Here is a 22,505-nt window from a genome sequence, read left to right as displayed (position 1 = left end):
GTGAATTGGTTTCACATGTATCAATCTTGTTTTGACTAATGGTCAAAGTTGAAACAATCAAATGATCTAAACCACACATTTTATCACACGAAATTGTCACTTGTAACCGTCAGCCCGAGTATTAGACTATTAGTTGAACAATCTTTGGTTCCGTTACAATTTCATTTTATTTTTTCCGAAAAAATGAATTCGTGTTTGTTAAGTTTTTCAAAAAATCCTCAACAATTTCAAAAATTTATCTCTTTCTCCATACATGATTTGACTACACTAAAAAAAATTTGACTCATGCGTTAAAAAAAAATATCTTCACTGAAAAAAAACAAACATCAATTTATTTTTCAAAACACATTTAAATATGATTTGACAGCTACAATATATGTGTTTCTTCTCAAACCATTTCTTCTGACTCTTTTCCAAATTCGATAAATGTTAGTTGATCGTATATTTCATTATACATCTACAAAATATAAATAAACATTACTTTCATGGTCAAATTATTATCTCGTAACACATTTCCTCAAAATAAATTGAAAATAACTCTCGAATCGATTCCAAACATCAATTTTTGTTCTTCCACAAAGTCATCTTTCTTTATTCTTTCCTTAGAGAATTCACACTAGCTTAAAGAGCCACATGTAGAGTGGGATGGGAATACAATTCCCATGTAAAATATGGATTCTTTTTACCACATGAAGCCATGTATATTATCAAATATTCCTCATAAACTTTAATATATATACTTTGAATTTCGATTAAATTCAAAAATCAGAAAGATAATAAAATATTCCAACGTTAAAAGAAAAAAAATTCATGGATCAAAATCGAGAAAGAACTCGAAAATTACGTTCGATTTCCACCACTATCACGAAGTTCAAGTATTGTTTAAATCTTAATTTTGATCAATTTCCTTCATCACTTTATTTCCATAGACAAAGTACATATACAATTTACAACTCCCCTTTGTAAGAAGTGAGATCACAAATTTTGAGACTCCGATTTTCTTCCGACCACGGATACAATAACCGCCACGTCGTCAATCTTGCCACCTGTGTAACCCGCAAAGCCTGCCACCTCAGCATCATCGCCAAACGGGCTCCTCCCAGATGCAGAGCCACCTCTCTCTTGCGCCTCTCTTGCCAGCAGCTCCGCTATTTCCTGCAAATATTCAATCATTAACGCAAAATTGCAAATTAAAAAATTAACCTCGCGTTTGTTTTTGTATATTTTTTATTATATTTAATTTCGTGGAAATATAGTACCTCGGGTTTTTTATCATCAGCAAGTGACTTGTCAACTATGGACGAAATTTCTCGATCGTATAAATTGTCGAGAAGTCCATCTGTAGCGGTAATAATCACATCCTCTTCCTCTAAATCGACTCTGTACAGCTGAAGCAATAAAGAAATAACCAACACATTCGAATTAATTAATTAATACATTTATAGTTTTTAATTCACTCGAATTGTTTGCAATACTACTTTTGAATTACCTCTGCAAGAGAAGAGGGGTCTTCGCCCCTTTCGATTCGACGTGGGAAATAAAATGCATGGTGCATGGGAGAAGATCTCTTGTATACATCACCGCGTCTTAGGACAATAAATCCCGAGTCCCCAATATTAGCAACGTGAATAGCCTGTCAGCGTAATTTAATATCATTTCTAAAATTCGAGCTTCTAAAATTTAAGAAATAATAATTTAAAAAAAAAAAAAAGGAGAATTTGCATTTTCCTAATTCTTTACGTAAAGATAGTCGAAATAAAATAAATTTCCAAGAAAAATTAAAAAAACGGAGGACATGTAAAAGTGCATTATCAATACTAACCTGACCATCAAATCGAGCAATCAAAACTGTTGATGAACCAGCAGAGCCCGTTTCAAAAACACCGAGTTTGAGCAATTCGACAGGGTTATTTACAGAATCGCCCTTGCAATTTGAGATGAGCATTTTGCAGTTTTTAACGAGCTCTTGAGCATAAACTCCCGTTTCGGTCCCTATTGAGAGAAGTACATATCATGTTTAATAAATAAATAAAATTAATAGCGAATGCAAAAAAACGAGGATGCAATGCGATACCTTGGAATGACCATTGACCAACACCGTCAGCTACACCTAGCCATGTTTGACCGGCAATAAAATACGCGTCCTCTCCACCTGTCAACACCTGGAATTTATTAATATTTCCCCATTACTCGACCATTTATAACATATTCCGAAGCTAGAAATATATATATATAACTAAATTAATACATTCTTCGTAAGAATCTCAATTTATATACACATACCTTAGAGGGATGCGGCAACAGAGCAGCACCCGACGATAGAACAAATTCGGTTGATATGATTTCCCGACTGTCAAGATTCAAGAATACTGATATTGAAATTGTTAAAATTTATATAAATTATTAATTAGTAAATAATCAAAATAGCATTGACTGATTGTCAATGAAAAACCTCGTTGTAGCAGATTCTTCTACACTATCATCACTCTGTGCTTTGTCGTCGGCTTCAGTAATTTCCGGTCCCACAGTTAAGTCCTGAGTCATTGCCAAATATATTAAGACAAATTTTGTTTTCGGTACTTATGTTAAAGAATTTGTGCTTATGGGTAACTGATTCAACTAACCACGGTTAGGCTCTCAGCCCCATCGTCTTTCTTGGATTCCTCATCGAACATGGACTCAGCTTCCAACTGAGTCGACTCGGTCACTAACTCGGTGTCGTTCAATCTGCTTCCATTTTCATTACCAAGAATCGCAGTGTCCGTTTCATTATCATCTCCGATTTCTTCGGACAAACTTGTTATAGCTGGTTCCGACTCAGCCAAGTCAGTTTCGGCGATTTCAATTTCGATCTCGCTTTGCGCATTCGTACGTTCATCGTCCAAAAAAACATCATCGTTTTCAGGAACAGTAGTAACTGGATCGGGAATCGAAGAATCCGACGCGGTGACATCAGCAGCTTCAGTTTTGAACAATTCAACTGTAGTAATATACATCTCCATTGCAGAATTATATCCAAGAATAGAGGGGGCATCGTCAGACAGGCTTGAATCGGCACTCCCGTGAAGAAATTCATAGTCGGGTGCAACGATAACTGGATCGAGAACCACAAAATCCGACGTCGCTACTTCAGCAGCTTCGTTTTCCATCCCTTCCAATGTAGTAATGCTATCTTCCGTTTTGTAACTATTTTCAAGAGCAGAGGCATCTGATTGGCTCGAATGGGCACTAACTTGAAGAAACTCACTGTCGGGCCCCACACTAAGTGGATCGAGAATCAAAGAATCCAATGTGGCTACTTCAGCAGCTTCGTTTTCCAACACTTCCAACGTAGTAGTAATGTTATCCTCCTCCGTTTTGTAACCGTTTTCAAGAACAGAGGCATCTGATTGGCTTACATTCTGCTCTATCTCAACACCAGAAATACAAGTATCGGTAGCGTCGTTTTCTGAAAACTCCGATGTAGTGACATTGTTCTCCATTTCGGGACTCTTTTCATTTAGACCTTCATCCACATTTTCAGTGTGTTCGACTTCAACACCACCAGTCGAAGGAATTTCCGCGTCTGTACTTGAAATTAAAACCGGTAATTCACCATCACTTGATCCTTCCAATAACTTCTCACACAAGTCACTCTTTTCTTCAGATACAGTACGGCTTTCATCGCTAATAATTACCGAATTTCTGTGGTTATCGACCTCGGTCGAGCTAGAGCCAGATATCTCCGAATCGGCTTTCTTCACCGCCACCTCTTTTTCACAAACACTGTCCGAAACCTTCACATCTAAGGGTTCGTCTTCGGTTTCTGATCCCACCTCTACGTTTTTCGATTCTTCGATTTCGACATTTTTTGCAACTTCACTCGGATCCCCAAATCGAAACAAGAGACTACCGTCTGAATGCTCTGCCAAAATCATCATCAATCCAAACACACAGAATCACAAAGCAATCCCAAATAAACACGATGACATACAACATAAACGTGATCAATCAATTCATTACTATCAGTACACCTCCCCCCCACCCACAAAAAAAAAAACACAGTTAAAGTAAGAGAAAGAGATCAAGCAATAGTACCAATTAGAAGGTAAAATAGTAAACATAAAAACCCCAACATGAGGAAAACCTAACAAAAATAGAAATCAATAAGAACACAAAATTACCAACCGTGAGTTGAAACGACATCAATTCGTGAAGAGGGTTTGGAGAGAAGGGCGAGATGAAATGGTTTTCCCTTGATTCTTGAATTGTGGTAGCGAACAAATGCACTAGGGTAATAATGTTTTGGGGGCAAAAACAAACGGAAATGGTAGTTATTATTAGTGGTAAGAGATCGGAAATCCAATAAACTGCGGAAGGAATCAGCCATTGTTGCTACTTACAAAACGGGTTGACTCAGTTATACGGATCACAAGTGAACTCTGGGGAAGTAAACATTGTAATTATTGGTCTTTTTTGGGGAGATTTTTTGAGTATATATATGATTTTGTGTGGATGGCGAAAATAGAGGATAAAATTTGGTGGGAAACTGAACCGTCTTTACCTCCGTTTTTTAAGCAGATTTGGAGACGCAGCAAAAATCACATTCAAATCAAAACATAAATAATAAGGCCCCGTTTGGTTGCAAATGTAACATTAGTTAAAATTAGGTTAAATAATAATTGAATAAAATTCAAATTACTTTACCAAAGTTGGGACATTCAATAAAATGCTTCTGGAGGATAAGATAAGTCATCATAGTGTAACTTTTTTTGGGTCGATCTGGTAAGTTATTGAAAATCCCGAACATCAAATAACGTCCAATTATTTAATAAATAGCGGTTAATTTTCCCAACCAAACGAGGTCTAAGTTTACTGGACTAATCTTAGATTTTCTTCTGTTATCTTTCCTTTCTTTTCCTTTTTTTTTTTCTTATGAAATAATGCTCTTTGAGGTTTTGTTAATTGTAGGGCCGTAAGGGTGGATATCCGAAAAATTATATCAAAATTAGCATTTTCGAGATATAAATTATGTTCTATTGAAGGTGGGAAACTAAAAAAAGTCGAAAATCGGAATTTTGAATTCGTGAATAAAAAAGTTATTCCAAGATCGAGAGATTCTATTATTCATAAAATAAAATAAAATCAAAAATTAAAATCATACATGTATTTCCATTTTGACCCCAAAACGATAGGAGAATCCATAAAGAAAATTGGAATTCAAAATGAAAATTTTCAAACTGCACTTGATGAAAATCGAAAATTTTATTTCCAATTTTGACCGGCTAATGCCATATGTGATTCAACATGCACATGTTACTCCACCATGGTAAGCTTTAAAAATTAGCACAAACTAAAATTATTGAAATTTGATCTAATTACAAAAAATTAAAGAAGTCAATTGAATTTCAAAAAGTTATAAATATGACAAATATTATCTTAAAAATATAATTTTTACTTTCCCAAAACACCCATTGTATACAATTCCTAAAGTGAAAATATAAAATTACTATTATTCAATGATAATTTACGCAATTAAAAAGTTCATAATAAAGTATTATAAAAAAAATCCAAGAACCATGAATTTCCTGACCACAAAAGTTGTGGAGTCCACGTGGAAGGTGTGGATTGACTGAATGATCTAATTGGTCAGAAATCTATCCAAAGAGAGTTTCCTAATCCTACGTGGCACCCCACACGACTCTCCTCTTGATTCCCACTTGAACAGATAGATCATAGATAGGCTGTCTTTAAGTGCAAACTCTTTGGGTTATATTTCTCTTCACATTTTGGCATCCTAAAAAAACTAAAGTGTCAAAAAACAAAAAAACATATGGCATCCACATCTGCTGCATTGGTTAATGGCCTGGGATCCGCCTTCTTGACCGGTGGCAAGAAGAGCCAGGCATTGTTGTCCGCCCCCGTTGCCGCCAGAACCTCCGGTGGTGCCGCCGCCGCTCCCAAGAGACTCGTCGTTGTGGCTGCTGCCGCCAAGAAGTCTTGGATCCCCGCTGTTAAGGGTGGCGGCAACCTCCTCGACCCCGAGTGGCTCGATGGCTCGTAAGTACCCCTTATTGTGTTTAGTTTGTGTGCCATAATAAAGATTAAATCACGGTATATTTCACCAGATGTAGCATATATCTGACTATTTACTCATAATATATTTCACCGGATGTAGCATATGTTTGACCATATATGAGTTTTGCAGGCTCCCCGGTGACTTCGGGTTCGACCCATTGGGACTCGGAAAAGACCCGTCTTTCCTAAAATGGTACAGAGAGGCGGAGCTGATCCACGGACGATGGGCCATGGCGGCAGTCCTCGGCATCTTTGTCGGCCAGGCCTACAGCGGCATCCCCTGGTTCGAAGCAGGAGCAGCCCCGGGGGCTGTGGCCCCCTTCTCGTTCGGAACCCTCCTCGGGACCCAGCTCCTCCTCATGGGGTGGGTGGAGAGCAAGAGGTGGGTGGATTTCTTCAACCCGGAGTCACAATCCGTGGAGTGGGCCACTCCATGGTCCAAAACGTCGGAGAATTTCGCCAACTCCACCGGCGAGCAGGGTTACCCCGGCGGCAAATTCTTCGATCCGTTGAGCTTCGCAGGTACCCTCAAGGACGGAGCCTACATTCCGGATGACGAGAAGCTCGACAGACTCAAGCTTGCCGAGATCAAGCACGCCAGGCTGGCAATGGTGGCTATGCTCATCTTTTACTTTGAGGCTGGCCAAGGGAAAACTCCCCTTGGTGCACTTGGCTTGTAAAAAATGGTGTCTTTCAATTGTGTAAAAAAAGAATTTTCCCAATCAGACAAAAAAAAAAGAGAATCTTGAATCTTGAATCTTGAATCTTTGCAACTTCGTTTATTCCTTTGTTGATCGATTTCTAACAACGGGTTTAGCATAAATTAAACATGATATTCAAGAAAATCGGATGTCTCTTACAAAAATGATGAATGTGATCAATCTTAGAATAATAAGTAGCCACAAGAGGTTTTGATCAATGAAAATACAATTAAAGAGAAATATGGGGTGAGACGAGAAAAATGTTGTGAGCCGACGATGATTATTTGGGGGTGCGTGATTTAACTACTGCTGCCCATAGCCATCAAGAATTCACCCTCGCAAACGACTTCGCCACCTACGTAAGCTTTCCCTTCCATTTTAGCTATTCCGAAGCGTTTTTGGAGCTTGACGAGGTTCATTCTCATAACCAAGGTGTCGCCTGCAATCACGGGCTTTCTGAATCTTACTTTGTCCACTCCGGCGAAGAAGAAATTCTCGCGAGAGCCTCCCACCTCTGGCTGCAGCATAACCAAGCCGCCCACCTGAGCCATCGCCTGTACAAAAAGCAGTTAACACATACGGTCAAATATAATTAATTCACTATAATCAGTCGAGCCCTCTTTTCGAATAATCAAGAAAACAGCAAGCGAATAACTTTTTTTAAATAGTTCAATATTAAACGCGTGCATCTATGCATATTGCTTACATCCATAATCTTGAATTAGCCGAGCATAACTGCATTAGTGTAGGAATTAGCCAAAAGGAAAAATTCAGCTACCTGACAAACCTTTGAAACCTTAAGCGGAGTCCTAAGACACGCCTCGTTAGAATTATATCCTTGATTTCATTGCCCTAGGATCGCAAATTAATATAGTTGAACGAACAGCTCGTGATTCGTAAGAAACTTTGCAACTTTTGTAGATGACATTTAGACTGCAAACTTATATTGAATGTTGCGAAGTCCTCATTAATACACCAAACATAAGCTACAGATTGAAGGTTTTAGGTTTTCAATTTCACCCCATTCTTGAAAAAAAAATTCCTCTACGTAACCCTATATCGAGAAAGTTTTACAAGGGAATGCCTACTGAAAAAGGTAACGATGAATCAGCCACAGATTGAAGGTTTCACATATCCATCCCTTTTAACTTCTATACAATCAAGCATTCATGTAACTTGCATACAAATAAAATGACCAAAATACATGTCATCATTGCACACAAACCGCTCGATAAAATGCCTGAGAGATAACAGAGAGACATATCCATATCGAAACTCGAATTGTAAACGTATAAAAAGTAATATGAAGTATGAATGAATGATGTACCTCAACCATGAGCACACCAGGCATAATCGGCCTCTCGGGAAAATGGCCGGGAAAGAAATTATCATTTATAGTCACATTCTTGATAGCCACAGCCGACACGCCGGGCGTGTACTCGATCACTCTATCAACCAGCAAAAATGGAAACCTACATCCCCAGAAACATAAAAGAAACAAACCCCCAAAAATTGAGAAATCGAAACCGCATTTTAAAATTCAATCAAGCATTGCATTTTCGATACTTTCACTAACCGGTGCGGCAAAATCTCGCGAATCTGGTTGATATCCATTACCGATGGAAATGCAGGGTACCCTGAGAAAAAATTACAAACACGCAAATGCTCAGAAATTTAATTTCAACCATGAATGCGAATTAAAAAAAAAATCAATTTTCGGCGAATCTAGGGTTCTTACTCAGTTCAATTGGGATTTCCGCGGCGGCGCTGTCATCGGCGGTGGCGGAATTGACGATGAAACTCTTGTGGGCCCTCTTGGAATGAGCGGAGAAGAGATGGGATCTGGAGAAACGAAGAGGTTGTTTGACGGAAACGGAGAGGGGAAGAGCATTTTCGAGGCATTTCTTTGAAATTGGGGATGATGAAGAACTGGGAGGGGATAGCATAGATTGCGATAGAACTGCGGACGCCATTGTTGAAAGATTTCGAGCTTGAAGATTTATCTGAGAAGGAGCGAACAAATGCAGTGCTTTACTATAAAGGAAGAAAGGGGGGGCGAGAAGAACGAGGGGGGAATTTGGTTTTGGTGTTTGGGTGGAATTTGCAGAGTAGAGATTGAACGAGTGAAGTGTGACTGTAAGAATAAGGCAGACGGAGTGACCAAGAACAACTTTTTATTATATTAAAACAAATGTATTAATATATTTAAAATTTAAAACAATTACGGAAATTACTGTCACCTTCTAAGCTAACGTCAAATTATAACAAAATTCCTCGTGTTTGAGTAATTACAGTCAACTCCCTCACCTATGAGTCTTTTATATACGTCCACTCTTATGGTGTCAAATTTAATAGAATTTTCTAGATTATATGGAATATTATCTAGTTCGTACTCGTTTTATGCAAAAATGCAGTTTTTGATACACCACAATCTGATATTTACAAGCCAAGAAACACATCTTATGATTATCTTGTTTCAAAATGTGGAGTTCGAACGGGGTAAAACGGATACGAACTGAAGAATATTCCACATACTCTAAAAAAATTCATTAAATCTGACTTCGCAAGTGTAGACGTGTAAGAAGATTCATACTTGACGAATGATTGTAATTAGATAAATATGAGGGAGTTTTTCGTAATTTAACCTAACTTCCCATATTTAGAACAATTTATAATGTATTTCCGAAATTTAGAGAATATTTTGAAAAGAAGTTTTGATAATTTTTTTGAAAAAAACATTTCAAAAAGTAAAACCCCTCTTTCATGAATGCTTAATAATGGCAAGGGGTATTTCAGTCTTTTGACAGAGGTAAGAAAAAGTAGTGGTGGTCCAATACACTGCACACCACCCCCACGAAACTATACTGAATTTTGCCTGAAAATATTATTCCCCTTCACCGGAGCGGCGGAGCCTCACCGATCTCCTTCACTCCGGCGCCACCATGGATTTCCACCTCCGCGGAGGCTCCCCCTCCTCCTCCTCCGACGACCACCGCTACCCCAACAACAACAATTCCTCCCTCCAGCCCACAAACGGCCACTCCTCCGATCCTATGCACTCCTGGTGGGAATCCATCTCCAAAGCTCGATCCCGCATCCACCTCCTCTCTTCCATTCTACCCCCCTCCTCCGACGACGGCGGCGGCAGCGGCAGCGGCGAAGGCGAAGACCCTCTCTCCTCCCTCGCCGACACCGACCGCCCGGCCCGCTCCCTCCTCATCTCCTCCGCCGCGTACACATCCATCTCCGCCGCCCTCTCCTCCCCTTCCTCCGGCTCCGGCGAAGACCCCCTCTGCCACTGGCTTTACGACACCTATCTCTCCTCCGATCCCGACCTACGCCTCGTCGTCCTCTCTTACCTCCCACTCATCTCCTCCATCTACCTCCACCGCATCCACCACCCGAACTCCGACAATCCACTCTCTCTCTCCGGCTTCGAAGCCGTCCTTTTAGCCCTCTACTCCTCCGAAACAAAAGCCCGCAACGGCAAACCAGTCACAATTTCCATCCCTGATCTCACTCAGCCATCTCTCTATCACACCCCCAGAAACCCTAATAAACCTTCAAACCCTAATCCCAAACCCAGCAACCCTTTAATCGGGGTTGTATCTCCTCCCCTGGAACCACAAATGGCTGTAAAATCCACTAAGCGTGCCTGCATTGTTGGGGTTGCTCTCGATTGCTACTACAAGCAGATTTCCCAGATGCCGATTTGGTCAAAGTTTGACTTTTGCAAATTCGCCGCCCGTTGGGCCGGTCAAGATTGCCCCTGCACCTCAGATTTCGACCGCAAACCGGAGCATTTCGTCGAAAAGAATAACCGGTTCGAAAACGAAACTAACGTCGGCCTCGAAGAGATCGAAGACGAGATCGAATACGTGGCGGATAGAGTTGGGAGTTTGGATATCGAGGTTCATAATTATTCGTCTTCGGAAGTGGGAGAAGAGGATGTAAGAATTCCTCTGCCGTGGGAGTTGTTACAGCCGATTTTAAGGATTTTAGGGCACTGTTTGTTGGGACCGTTGAACGCCGACGAGGTGAAGGATGCGGCATCGACTGCGGTGAGGCGTTTGTACGCTAGGGCTTCGCACGATCTTGTCCCGCAGGCGATTCTGGCGACTAGGAGTTTGATCCAGCTCGATAGGCGGGCCCGCGAAGCGGCCAATGCTGCTGCAGCGATGGTGGTTTCCAGCGCTTCTGGTTCGAATGCAAACACTCCGAGTAAGGCCAAGAAACCCGAGATACTATTGGTTTCCAAGTGACGAATGATGACGATGAATGCCGTTACTATCAGTGTACGTCTGGTTTCTTAACTTCCTTTCTTCGCCTTTCGATTTTGTTGAAGCGATTTTATGTGGTTTTGTGTAGATTTATGGATCTGACTATACGTATGATTACATTTGTTTGTATTAATGGTTGTGAATGTGTTAGATCGAAGAGATAGATGCCTCCCGGTGCTGTGTAAGATTACGAACCAATTGTTGAATTTGAGTTTTTGTCTGTTTTTGTTTGAAATGCTATCGGTTCTTGTCGTAAATCGTTGTGCACATTGCTTTGTTATTTTTTGTTCGTGTAAAATACACGCGTATTCGGATATTCTTTCTGTAGAAAAGCTAAATAAGCTCGACACACTTCCCTCATGATTCGTAATATTCTTCAGCTTTACATTTACGATGTATGAATTGCAAAATTGTATAATTGTCAATGAGTGAAGTGTTTGAATCGAGATTGTATACTTCGATTTTTTTGGCAGTTGTAAGTGATTGTGTTGTTTTTCATCCTATTCACCACTCGGTAGCAAGTTTTGGTTTCGTTTCGTGTAGGAGAAGCCCCTTTTTTTTTTTCCCTTGCTGCATTTGAATTGTGTGTTCATTTATCGGCTTAAAGCATACACTTCGATTAAGAGGTTACTCTCTAGAAAGTACGAAAGATCGTTAGCTATTACGGACCGATTGTATCAGTCGATGGTTCCTTCATATACATACCTGTAAGAATAAATTGGAAATACATTCTTGAAGTTTATAAATTGGGTAAATAGCACTTAAGCCCCCTCTGGTTTGAACTTTGTGCACATGACCCCTTGTACTTTTAATATCAGCACATAACCCCCCTGTAATTTGAACTTTACGCACATGACCCCCTTATACTTTTAATATAATTGCATATGCCCTCTGGTATTCCACTTGGTAAATAATCATGCTCATTAGAAAGAATTTTTTTTTTTTGAAAGTATTAGTGAGTTATGTGCTTAGATTCGAAAGTAGGGAGGTTATGTGCTATATTGAAAGTACAAGGGGCCATGTGCACAAAGTTCAAACCACAGGGGAGGTAAGTGCTAAATTATGATTGTTGAGTTTTAATCATGTGAGTGTTTTTTTTTTTTGGTTCTTTGCTTCTCTTTGATATAAGATTCAAATTTCAAACTCATGCTTTAAACATTAAACTTACAGATTAACCATAACGATCGCTTGATCGATCAACGATGTATAAATGCTCGATCAACGAAGTATAAATACATACTCCATGAACAATTTCGTAAAATCTAAACAGGAAAAGAAAAAAAAAAGGGCGGGAGAAAAACATTTTACGATCTTCGTCGATAATTTCTCCACCACTTAATTAATAGCAGAGCAAACCCTACGAATTTCACCGTTAGTCCCCGTCTTGACTTCAATATTACTCATCTTCACCATCGACCTTCCGAATTCGACGCTGAAAGTCAACCCCAACAAACCCCTCACCCCCAGATACCTCTGAACAAAAGTGTTGGTCGAGCTATCGGTCCATAGTTTCTGATCCGATTCAAGAATTCCACGGCCGTTCCTCAAGTTGGCGAAGTACGTGTTGTCGAACCGGTTTTCGCTGCCGTTGTCGAGCCCTATCCGGCGGGACCCATCTCCGCCATCCGGACAAAGTGCCCGGAGTGTAGGAAGAAATGCGGCAGCGATGGTGGGGTCGGGCCCACCGGTGGAATTGAAATTGTACAGCCTGTAACGGAAGAACTGGCAGGCGCTGGTGCCAATGGTATGCCCCCCTTCAAAAATTAAAATCAGTTTAGATTTTTCTCTGTTTTAGTTTAATTAAAATCTTCATCATCAACTAATTTCAATAATTTTGATAATTTAATGTAATTACAAATTAATTAAATGTATTTAATTATGTGATTGTGTGTAAATTGTAGATGGAAACTAAAATCATTAAATTATGTGTGCTTACCAGAAAGGGTGACAAGATCTTGAGTGTTGAGACCTTTATCGAGAAACTTCCGTTTCAGCGAATCAACGGACTCCGTAAAACCCGGCAAATTCGACGTTTCACTCGCTAACGATACGAGCCCGTCTCTTCGCCCCGTTGGCACCGCCCAACTCGGCCCACCGGCCTGCATAAAAGAAAAAAAAATTAAAACCTCTCCAATTCCAAAACTCCATGCGCGCGCAAACACACATATGTATATACAGTTAAACTTCTATAAATTAATACAGTCTGGACCATAGAAATTCTATTAGTTTAGCGAATTATTAAATTATCGAGTTAATAATTTAACACGTTTTCACGGATTCGGGACTGCGAGAAACTATTATTTAATCGAGGTTAGTAATTTATCGAGTATTAATTTATCGAGGTTCTACTGTATGGGTTAATTACCAGCACAACGGAATCACGGGCAGCAAGAGCGAGAATGTCGGCGCACGAGACGACGCCGGGGCATGCAGTCTCCAGCTGGCGCTTGGCGTCGTCGATGACCTCATATCCTCTGAGGAGAAGATTGGGGCCCGCGGTTTTTTCGGTGCCGGCCCCATCAATGAGGATGGAAGCGTCGCAGCCCTGAACGAAGCAGTCGTGGAAGAGCATTCTCAATAGCCCCGGTGCCACCGTACGGTCGGCGTTGAAATGCGTACGGACGGTGGATTGTACGATGGACTCTACGCGAGGACAAGTCCTCGCGTAGAAAGCCAGCCTCGTGGCTCCTTGCCCGGAGGACAAGCCCGCGAACGTAGCAACTAGTAACAAGAACATTGGAACAAGAAGTTGTTGATTCATGTTATGAAATGCCATAATTGTAATAAAATTAATTGATGATGTATATGTATGTGTGTGTGTGTGTGTGTGTGTTTTGTGGGTTGATGGAATGAAGGTATTAGGGTTATATATATATATATACATGTGTGGCAAGTGGAAAGTAGTGTGTGTGGGACAGTGTGTTTATGGAGAAGAAGAAGTAAGCAAAGACGGCTTTGAGGAACTTCGCGTGTGGTGAGTTTTTTTTTTGGAGGGCTACAATTCAAAGATTTTTAATTTCTTTTTTTTCTTTTTGTATTATTGGATGATGAGTTGGAAAGTGAAATTGCATTTAATTATTTGGTTCGATTTGTCTTGTGCTTATCATATACTACTCTCTGAATCGGATTTTGTTTGTCGTTTTTTGTTGCTGCGTGCATATTAAAAAAATCAATAAGTGTGAGTATAACTCAATTGGTTATGGGGTTAGTAAGTTGATGCAAGGTTATAGGATCAAGCACGGACAATCGCATTATGGGAATTTCAATTCCAATCAGAGTTGGTTACTTATGGGGACTAGCTTCTTGTCCGCTACCCTAACAATCTGTTGATGGTAATTAGTAGCTAAAAGTTCTATAAGATGGTAATTAGTAGCTAAAAGTTCAATAAGAATAAGACAATATATTATATTGATCAAAATATAAGATAAAAGACTTTTTCTTACAAATGATGGAAGCCATTGACAAATGTTGACACTTGACAGCTTATAAATTTTTGTTTTGGATAAAGAGGACAATGAAATGGTGGCATTGGATGTTTTTTGACTCCTGTGGTAGGGGGTGGGTGAATCAAGAAAATTAGGTGAGATTATTTTGAAGAATACGAGAGCCTCGGAAAATGCTCGATAAAAATAATTAAACGTCCATCGGCGAAGTCAAGATTTTAAGAACACGAGGGCCAAGTGGACGTTCAGATAAACTTATACGAATATAACATTTGGGTGATTTATAACTAATATTACATTTCGATAAACTAATACTACATCACAAATTGATTCTATACGATAATTTCTAAACTTTATATTATATTTCAGTGATTTAAAACTAATTTGTCTTTGGATCAATTGTAGTATCGATTGGATATATATTCTCCGTTTATTTGATGCAACACTCTGGTGATTCATAATTGTTGATCTGCACATAATCACACACTCGTCCATGTATATTTTTGTATACAACAGTGATTATTTAACCAAATCAATAATTAAAAATCACTTAATATATATAACTCGGTGCAGTATTTGAATAACCTATATACTCATATATCACACATTCATCATTTTGAAATAATAGCTGAAAATACAATTTAAAGTATAGTCTAGTTAGATCAAAACTCTCAATCAATCAATCAAACTATTTAATTATTATGTGGGACAATCTAACTTCAATTTTAACCCAACACTTGCTCGTGCCCTAGAAATTTAATTTAAATAAAATGAAATAATCATTTGTCTAGCGAGTCAATAAAGTTATATAGTAAAACATATTTAATAACGGTTTCTTCTAGTAGCAATTTGTTAATTAATTCATTAATACATAAACAATTTTTAATAATTGATTAAATGTTTAAATTATTTCAACTAAACATTCACTAAGGAACCTAATACCTTGTCTAACGTCAATTCCAAGACACTTTTTGACTTGTTCTAAATGTGCTCCACTACTGAATTTTGACTTTCGATTGGAACCAAATTACTCTGTCTACACATGCACGTTTTTTTTCCCCTAAGTTTACTAAAATATTTATATTTAATAAGAGGGATTTGCATATAATTATATAAGGGCTGCTAAAATAGATACCAATTCCTTTTCAGTTTAACACTTTGCAATTTTTGCTAGGTACATGTCGAAAAATACGCAAAAATTTGACATGCAAATTTCGAAAACAATATAAAAAAAAAAATCAGATTTCAACGAGTACATGTCGAATTTAGCTCAAAATTCGACAAATACAGGTCGAAAAACACTTGCGAAATCTCATGTAAAATTCAAGCAAAATTTGACCAAATCAAGGCAACCCTTCAACAATTAATCAAAACTCAATCCTTAACTACCTATATGTACTTGATATAAATGTATTGAATAAACATATGTGACAAGCTTATTTATATATAGATATCATTGATAAAGAGATTATAAATTTATCGAGCTTGAAACTAAAATAACAATAAGAACACAATTTAGTAAAAGAACTATTTTCACTTTTTTTTTTCCTTACCGTGGGGTTTAGTAGAGATTATAAATTTTGATTGTACTAGAAAAACTTCATATAAATAGTTCTAAAATAAATTTAAAATTAAAATAGCTTAAAAATATATATATTTTCTTATGTCGGTCAATTACATAAAAAAAAATAGAAAATATATGAAAGTTTTATTATATCAATGAGTTTTTTTTTTTTTTTTTTTTTTTTTTTTTTTTTTTGAGGAAATTATATCAATGAGTTCAAGATGGAACTAAGCACAAACAATAATTGAATTTTCGTTTTTTTTTTCTTTTGAATTGGTTGTGAATAAATGCAAGAAATGGATAATTTAAAATGTAGGCCCGGCGGCCCGGTCACATCTGGCTCCGGTGGCCTACATCGCATTCCAATTTAATTTGGTATAACCGCGTTTGGTGAATTATCAACTTTGACAACTACGCGCAGTCATCAAGTCAACGTTGACCCTTCATTATAATATAATTAATCAAAGATATCCTTAGGCCTCGTTTGGTTGGCAAGATAAAATTAGCCAAGATAAGATTACATAGTCTAATGAAACCTAATTATTTTTTTGGAGCTTGCAATTGTCCAATAAAAAAAAACACACTAGAAGACAAGATAAGACAAGAAAAGGCAAGATAAGGCATGATTACATAATTTTTGCGGGTCGACCCGGCAATTATTCGGGATACCAAACATCAAATTAAGTCCAACTATTTAGTTAATCTTGGTTTATCTTGGCAACCAAACGGGGCCTTAGAATATAACATAATACTCCAATTAAGTTGTCGTTTTAATATTAACGCACATCAATTAAGAAAGTTTTCGAAAAAAAATTGATTTTAGAAGAAACAACTCCTATTTGATAAAACTACCGATTTGCGTTTTTCAACTTCTCTTTGTTACTTCATTAATTTGTCATTGATATTGGAATTAAAATTGGAGGAAAAAAAATTGTCCTACATTGAAACTCTAAAGTAACACTTAATACTGAAAAACGAAAATTATTTGAAAAGACACTTAATAAGAAATGGAGGGAATATTTACTATACTGTTGTCTAACTCTTGCGATTTTTCATTCGATTGATGTGATTTTTCTACAATTCAAAATGTATTTTGCTTTAGAGTATGTTCAAAAATAAATATAACATCTCATTTTAAGTAGATCAATAAATACATGAATTATAAAAAAAAAAAAATAAGAAAAATTTAATTATGAAATTTTACTAGTTAAAAATATTTTAAAAACTTACTAAGAGATAAGTTTGATTAGAAATGATGAAGCAACTAGCTAGCAAGAAGATTCTTTTATTATTCCACAAGAAAGAATAATACACATATATGTAGGTACTCAAGTTTCTTCATCCAAAATAAGAACACATTCAAGAAATTGGATGACAAATTAAAAATTAATAATTGTGATTTAAGAGCAAGCTTCTGAATAAGTAGACACTACAAAATCGATACGATCCCCGACGTAGGTAAAAACGTTGTGGTGCTGGTCACTAGAAAACCCCAAAGATTCGCCTTTGTTCAAGACACAATCTCCCTTCAATTCGCCGTTTTCGCTAATGGTGTAATGATCGTCGTTGGTAAGCACTATTGCATCAAATTTAGGGCATTGCAGATGCACCCCAAAAAGGTAACACTCGCATGTATTCGTGACGTTCACCTTCCACTCCTTCGTGCAGCCTGCGATCCTTCCTGTCGGTGTTTGGACGACCGTAATCGTCTCCTTAGCACATCTTGGGTTGAAACTACTATCACCTTAAAGTACCAAAACAAAAACATATGTATATATAAAGAATATACTTTTTTTTTTTCTGGTATTGTTCTTTAAAAATATCACGTTACATAATTAGTTGAAGCTCAGCGCGGTTACTTCAGCACCACTCATTTACAAACAATAGTATAATATAACATGTGTGACTTAATTTCATTTGATGTAGCATAGATTTGATCTGTTCGAACGAAAAATACACGACTAAATAACGAGATAGAAGATGTATGTGTACCTTTGCCAATTACAACAATGGAAAGAAACACAATCAAGCAAAGGGCTCTGGTAAATTCTCCTCCCATTTCCGAAATTAATTAATTATCTCAATGCACAACAAAAGATTGATACTAGCAACTATGCAACTCTATTTATAGACTTGTGCATTGGTTTTATTTTGGTAAGTCTAATAAAAAAATATTAACATTTTCGTAATCCAATTCTAAATATTATGTTTTGTGCTTTCTAATAATTGTTCAATGTTTTGGGCTTCCTAATAATTGTTCAATATTTTGTGTATTGAATATTAGTAATCTATTTAATATATGGAAAGTGAAAAGCTCTTGATCAATTTCAATAGTAATCTATAAATGTAACCACAATTCAATATAAATATCTGAAAATGCTCATTATCGCAACTTTTAAGTGATTTTATTTCTTTTTTAAATTGAAATCCCCAATTAGTTTTAAATATTTCAAACCCCAATAGGAGAGTTTAATTAGAAATGATGAAGCAACAAGTGAAGATTCAAACCTAAAGAACATAATTCATATTGATATGGTACTAAAGCTTCTTCATCCAAAAAACATATTCAAAATATTGGATGACAAATTAGGAATTTAATTAGAGGATTCTATGATTAGGAGCAAGCAATTGAATATGAAGACACCGCAAAATCGATCTGATCCCCTATGTAGGTGAAAACGACGGCGTGTTCAGGAAAATTAGTACTCAAAGGCTGTCCTTCCTTCAACAAACAATCTCCGCTATTTTTGCCGGTTTCCTTAATGGTGTAGTGGTCGTCATTAGTAAGCACTATTGCGTCAAATTTAGGGCAATGCAGATACACTTGGTAAGGGTTGCAACCGCATGAACATGTAATGTTCACCTTCCACTCCTTTGTACACCCTAAGATCTTTCCCGTTGGATTTTGGAGGATCTTGAACTTTTCTTTAGGGCATATATTTAAGTCGTTGGAAGTACTTGAACCTTAAAACACAAAAAATAAAATAAAATAAAAATCATACATACATATAATTTATATACTCGTTTACGAAATTACATATATATTGATTTGTGTAAAAGAACGAGTATGCATGATGTATCATTTGTAAATTAGTTTCACTAGGTGCAGCATAAAATTAACGTGTTTGATGGAAAAGTACGCGATTAATAAAACTGATAAGATGAAGATACCTTTGCCAAATAACAAGGGAAAGAAACACAATGAAGCAAAGGACTTTGGCAATGGCTCCTCCCATTTTCTAAATTAATATAATTAATATATCTCAATTAGTGAGTGAAAATCCCTAGCAACTATGCAAACTCTATTTATAGAGGAAACTTGTAGACGATATAGTATTGCAACATTTTTTGTGCATTAATTATTATTTTGGTAATCTTATTCTAAAAATTGTATTTTGGTAATCTTATTCTAAACATTATATTTTGGTAATCTTATTCTAAAAGTTATATTTTGGTAATCTTATTCTAAAAAATGTATTTTGGTAATCTTATTTCTAAGAATTATATTTTGGTAATCCTATTCTAGAAATCATATTTTGCAAATCCTATGTTTATTCAATATTTTTATGCATTGAGTACTAATAATCTATTTAATATATGGTATAAGAAAACATCTTCATAATTAATTTCAATAGTTGCAATTTTTGAAATGTTAAAAGGTCATTAAAATTATATTTTATTGTTCGAGTAGAAATTTTCGGTTTGAGCGGATGAGGAAAGCAAAATATATCCCGTTACGGACATGTTTCGTTATTCAAATATCGGAGTTTCGGAACCTAATTATAATGTTAATAAGCATGCAGACTACCTTGGATTCTCAGAAGAAATTTCTTGTTCCTCAACCACATTGTATTCTTACAACTGTAATCTCAAAGGGAATATTCCTTACAAATCCCCCCTAAAAAAACAATCACTATATCACTAAAAAAATAACTCCACCTCCATTTTCTTGCAATGCTCTGTTCAAACAACTCCCTCACTACTATGGTAATTTCCTCCACTTCCTTCATTTCCCTACTCTTCACCGCTGCCATTCTCGCCTCAAACGTAAACGCCACATCAGCGGAAGATTCTAGTGGCTTCCATGGGTACGAGAGGGACGCGCTTTTATCCCTCAAGGCAGGCTTCAACAGCTCGTTTCTCGACACCAATTGGACCGGCATCATGTGTTACATGAACGAAACACCGTACTGGCACGGCATCCAATGCGTAGACAGTCGAGTTACCGGCGTAATCTTGGAGAATATGGGAATCTTTGGAGAAATTAAGGTTGATGCCTTTGTCAACCTGACTGAACTATCAAACCTCAGCTTCAAGAACAATTTCATCACTGGGAATCTGATGGATTTCGCAACTAATCCAAAGTTGAGAAATATCGACTTATCCGAAAACAGATTTCACGGTGAAATACCGTCATCTCTTATATATATAAATTCCCTTGAATCCCTTATTCTTCATGACAACAAGTTAACCGGTCCGATTCCGGGATTCAATCAATCCACGTTGAAAACATTCAACGTGTCCAACAACAATCTATCGGGGGCAATACCAGAAACGAAAACCCTTCAATCTTTTAGCCCTTCATCGTACGCTGGTAACGAATATCTATGCGGCCCACCAACTCCAACGCTTTGCAGATCAAGAAACGATTTATCTGATCAATTGAAAAGCGAAAACTCGAGCGAAGACAGTAACCACAATTCACACATCGAAGCTATTATGATTGTAGTTAACGTAATCGTGCTAGTAGTCGTTATCTTCCTACTCATCATATACTATCTGAAATACAAGAAGCTCAAGAAAGTGGCGAGGCCGAAAAACATCTCGCCGAAAGACGAAGAGGATCGAGAGAGTGATCAGGTCGTGGAAAAGGGGAAGCTTGTGTTCATGGATAACAATGGTAATATTAATAACCGGGGAAGATTTGAGCTCGATGATCTGTTGAAAGCATCGGCTGAAGGATTAGGCAGGGGAAATTTCGGGAATTGCTACAAGGCAATGCTGGAGATTGGGGAAGCTGTGGTTGTGAAGAAGTTGGTGGATTTGAAGCCTTTGAGCAGCGACGAATTTTTCAAACAGGTGACGAGAATTGCTGGTTTGAAGCATCCGAATTTGTTGCCGCTTCTCGGCTGTTACTATTCGAAAGACGAGAAGCTCTTCTTGTACCGATTTGCAGCCAATGGAAATGTGTACAATCGACTCCACGGTAAAACCCTAGCGTGATTTTTTCTTGCTGAAATTGTGATAATTAGCCATGAAGTTTAGCTAATCGGTGTTTATTTATCGTTAATTAGGAGGAAGAGGAACAGGTGGCCGAGTCCCCTTCCGGTGGGGGTCACGGCTCGCCGTCGCACGCGGCGTCGCAAGGGCGGTGGAGTACTTGCACCTCAGCGCCGCCAGATCGCCAACCACCGCCCCACACGGCAACCTGAAACCCTCGAATGTTCTCCTCGGTGAAAACGATGACGTTCTGGTCACCGATTACGGGCTGACCTCGCTTGTCGCCGCCCCCATCGCCGCCCAGCGGATGGTAGCCTACAAAACCCCCGAATACCAATCATGTAAGAAAATTTCGAAAAAATCCGATGTCTGGAGCTACGGGAGCCTGCTTCTCGAGCTACTGACCGGGAGAATTCCGGCGCATTCGGCGCCGCCGGGGACTGGCGGCATCGACCTCTGCGGGTGGGTCAACCGGGCGGTGAGGGAGGAGTGGACGGCGGAGATTTTCGATCCGGAGATCGCGGTGCAGAAGGATGCAAGTAAGGGTATGCTGAGGCTGCTGCGTGTTGCGATGAAATGTTGCGAGAATTCGCCGGAGAAACGGCCGGAGATTAGCCAAGTGTTGGCGGAGGTGGAGGAGGTGGAGGTTGCCTTAGATTCGGAAGACGATGAGCTTTCGTATTCGTCGTTGGATCGATCTGCGGCGACGAATGATTCGTTGTCAGCCACTTCGTCGGTGGTGATCGCCGATGATCGGAGATGATTTTTTTTTATATTATTTGTGTTCCGAGCAAAATAAATTAACTCACATAATTCTCGTAATTTCAGCAAATTATATTTTGAACACTTTAATCAAAATAAAAATGATTTTTTTTTTTTGAGTTTTCATATTTTTGGACTATTAGATAATTCCCGCTCATTTTCCGGTAATTTGAATCGGCAACAGTGGATAGTTCATGAATTTATTATAGAATGGACTTAAATTTTCAGGTGTTCGCATATAGTATTCATGAAAAAGAAAATTAGAACCCGGTTTGCATAAATTAGGATATAATCAGAAAATAGGAAAGAAGAAAAACAAAAGAAAAATTTTAGGAATTTTTTTTTTTTTTTAATTAATATGACTTTTGAGTAGTGTAAAAATAAAAAAATTAAGTAACATAAATAAAAATACATGTATTTAAGACGGAATATAGCTGAGGCATGAGGGTGTCTATTGTAATTGCACAAACAAAAGGGT

The 22,505-nt window shown here is 37.9% G+C and overlaps 6 protein-coding genes, 1 long non-coding RNA gene and 1 other non-coding gene across 8 annotated transcripts; 3 read left to right on the top strand and 5 right to left on the bottom strand.

Annotated features, from left to right (window-relative positions):
- Positions 1-807: 807 nt before the first annotated feature.
- Positions 808-4,558, bottom strand: LOC105949654 (Protein phosphatase 2C family protein). Its single transcript, XM_088824763.1, has 9 exons — positions 4,168-4,558; positions 2,625-3,904; positions 2,453-2,535; positions 2,284-2,350; positions 2,075-2,162; positions 1,823-1,992; positions 1,490-1,633; positions 1,260-1,388; positions 808-1,155 (listed from the first exon to the last, which is right to left on the bottom strand). The coding sequence occupies exons 1-9, from the start codon at positions 4,367-4,369 to the stop codon at positions 976-978; spliced, it is 2,343 nt and encodes a 780-aa protein (XP_088680889.1). The 5' UTR covers positions 4,370-4,558; the 3' UTR covers positions 808-975.
- Positions 4,559-5,712: 1,154 nt separating this feature from the next.
- Positions 5,713-6,814, top strand: LOC105949588 (chlorophyll a-b binding protein CP24 10A, chloroplastic). Its single transcript, XM_012972890.2, has 2 exons — positions 5,713-6,039; positions 6,188-6,814. Exons 1-2 carry the CDS (start codon positions 5,813-5,815, stop codon positions 6,735-6,737), a joined length of 777 nt encoding a protein of 258 aa, XP_012828344.2. The 5' UTR covers positions 5,713-5,812; the 3' UTR covers positions 6,738-6,814.
- A 55-nt stretch (positions 6,815-6,869) lies between these two features.
- On the bottom strand, positions 6,870-8,961 carry LOC105949589 (uncharacterized). Its single transcript, XM_012972891.2, has 4 exons — positions 8,497-8,961; positions 8,335-8,395; positions 8,086-8,230; positions 6,870-7,312 (listed from the first exon to the last, which is right to left on the bottom strand). The coding sequence occupies exons 1-4, from the start codon at positions 8,729-8,731 to the stop codon at positions 7,058-7,060; spliced, it is 696 nt and encodes a 231-aa protein (XP_012828345.2). The 5' UTR covers positions 8,732-8,961; the 3' UTR covers positions 6,870-7,057.
- A 523-nt stretch (positions 8,962-9,484) lies between these two features.
- On the top strand, positions 9,485-11,273 carry LOC105949610 (hyccin). The gene has a single exon (XM_012972916.2). It carries the CDS (start codon positions 9,701-9,703, stop codon positions 11,018-11,020), a length of 1,320 nt encoding a protein of 439 aa, XP_012828370.2. The 5' UTR covers positions 9,485-9,700; the 3' UTR covers positions 11,021-11,273.
- A 901-nt stretch (positions 11,274-12,174) lies between these two features.
- Positions 12,175-13,922, bottom strand: LOC105949611 (peroxidase N1). Its single transcript, XM_012972917.2, has 3 exons — positions 13,404-13,922; positions 12,975-13,137; positions 12,175-12,792 (listed from the first exon to the last, which is right to left on the bottom strand). The coding sequence occupies exons 1-3, from the start codon at positions 13,920-13,922 to the stop codon at positions 12,374-12,376; spliced, it is 1,101 nt and encodes a 366-aa protein (XP_012828371.2). The 3' UTR covers positions 12,175-12,373.
- Positions 13,923-17,314: 3,392 nt separating this feature from the next.
- On the bottom strand, positions 17,315-18,157 carry LOC105949521 (uncharacterized). Its single transcript, XR_016034039.1, has 2 exons — positions 18,038-18,157; positions 17,315-17,789 (listed from the first exon to the last, which is right to left on the bottom strand). It is a non-coding gene; the product is annotated as an uncharacterized LOC105949521 (transcript).
- A 383-nt stretch (positions 18,158-18,540) lies between these two features.
- Positions 18,541-19,337, bottom strand: LOC148772124 (uncharacterized). Its single transcript, XR_016034038.1, has 2 exons — positions 19,217-19,337; positions 18,541-19,009 (listed from the first exon to the last, which is right to left on the bottom strand). It is a non-coding gene; the product is annotated as an uncharacterized LOC148772124 (long non-coding RNA).
- Positions 19,338-19,686: 349 nt separating this feature from the next.
- On the top strand, positions 19,687-22,153 carry LOC105949520 (pollen receptor-like kinase 4). Its single transcript, XM_012972822.2, has 2 exons — positions 19,687-21,251; positions 21,340-22,153. Exons 1-2 carry the CDS (start codon positions 20,000-20,002, stop codon positions 22,026-22,028), a joined length of 1,941 nt encoding a protein of 646 aa, XP_012828276.2. The 5' UTR covers positions 19,687-19,999; the 3' UTR covers positions 22,029-22,153.
- The last annotated feature ends 352 nt before the right edge of the window (positions 22,154-22,505 follow it).

The sequence above is a fragment of the Erythranthe guttata genome, chromosome 2 (genome assembly GCF_056151865.1).
Source record: "Erythranthe guttata isolate IM_541 chromosome 2, IM_541, whole genome shotgun sequence".
Lineage (NCBI taxonomy): Eukaryota > Viridiplantae > Streptophyta > Magnoliopsida > Lamiales > Phrymaceae > Erythranthe > Erythranthe guttata.
Note: the sequence above shows the minus strand (reverse complement) of the source record. Positions and strands in the feature narration are given on the sequence as shown.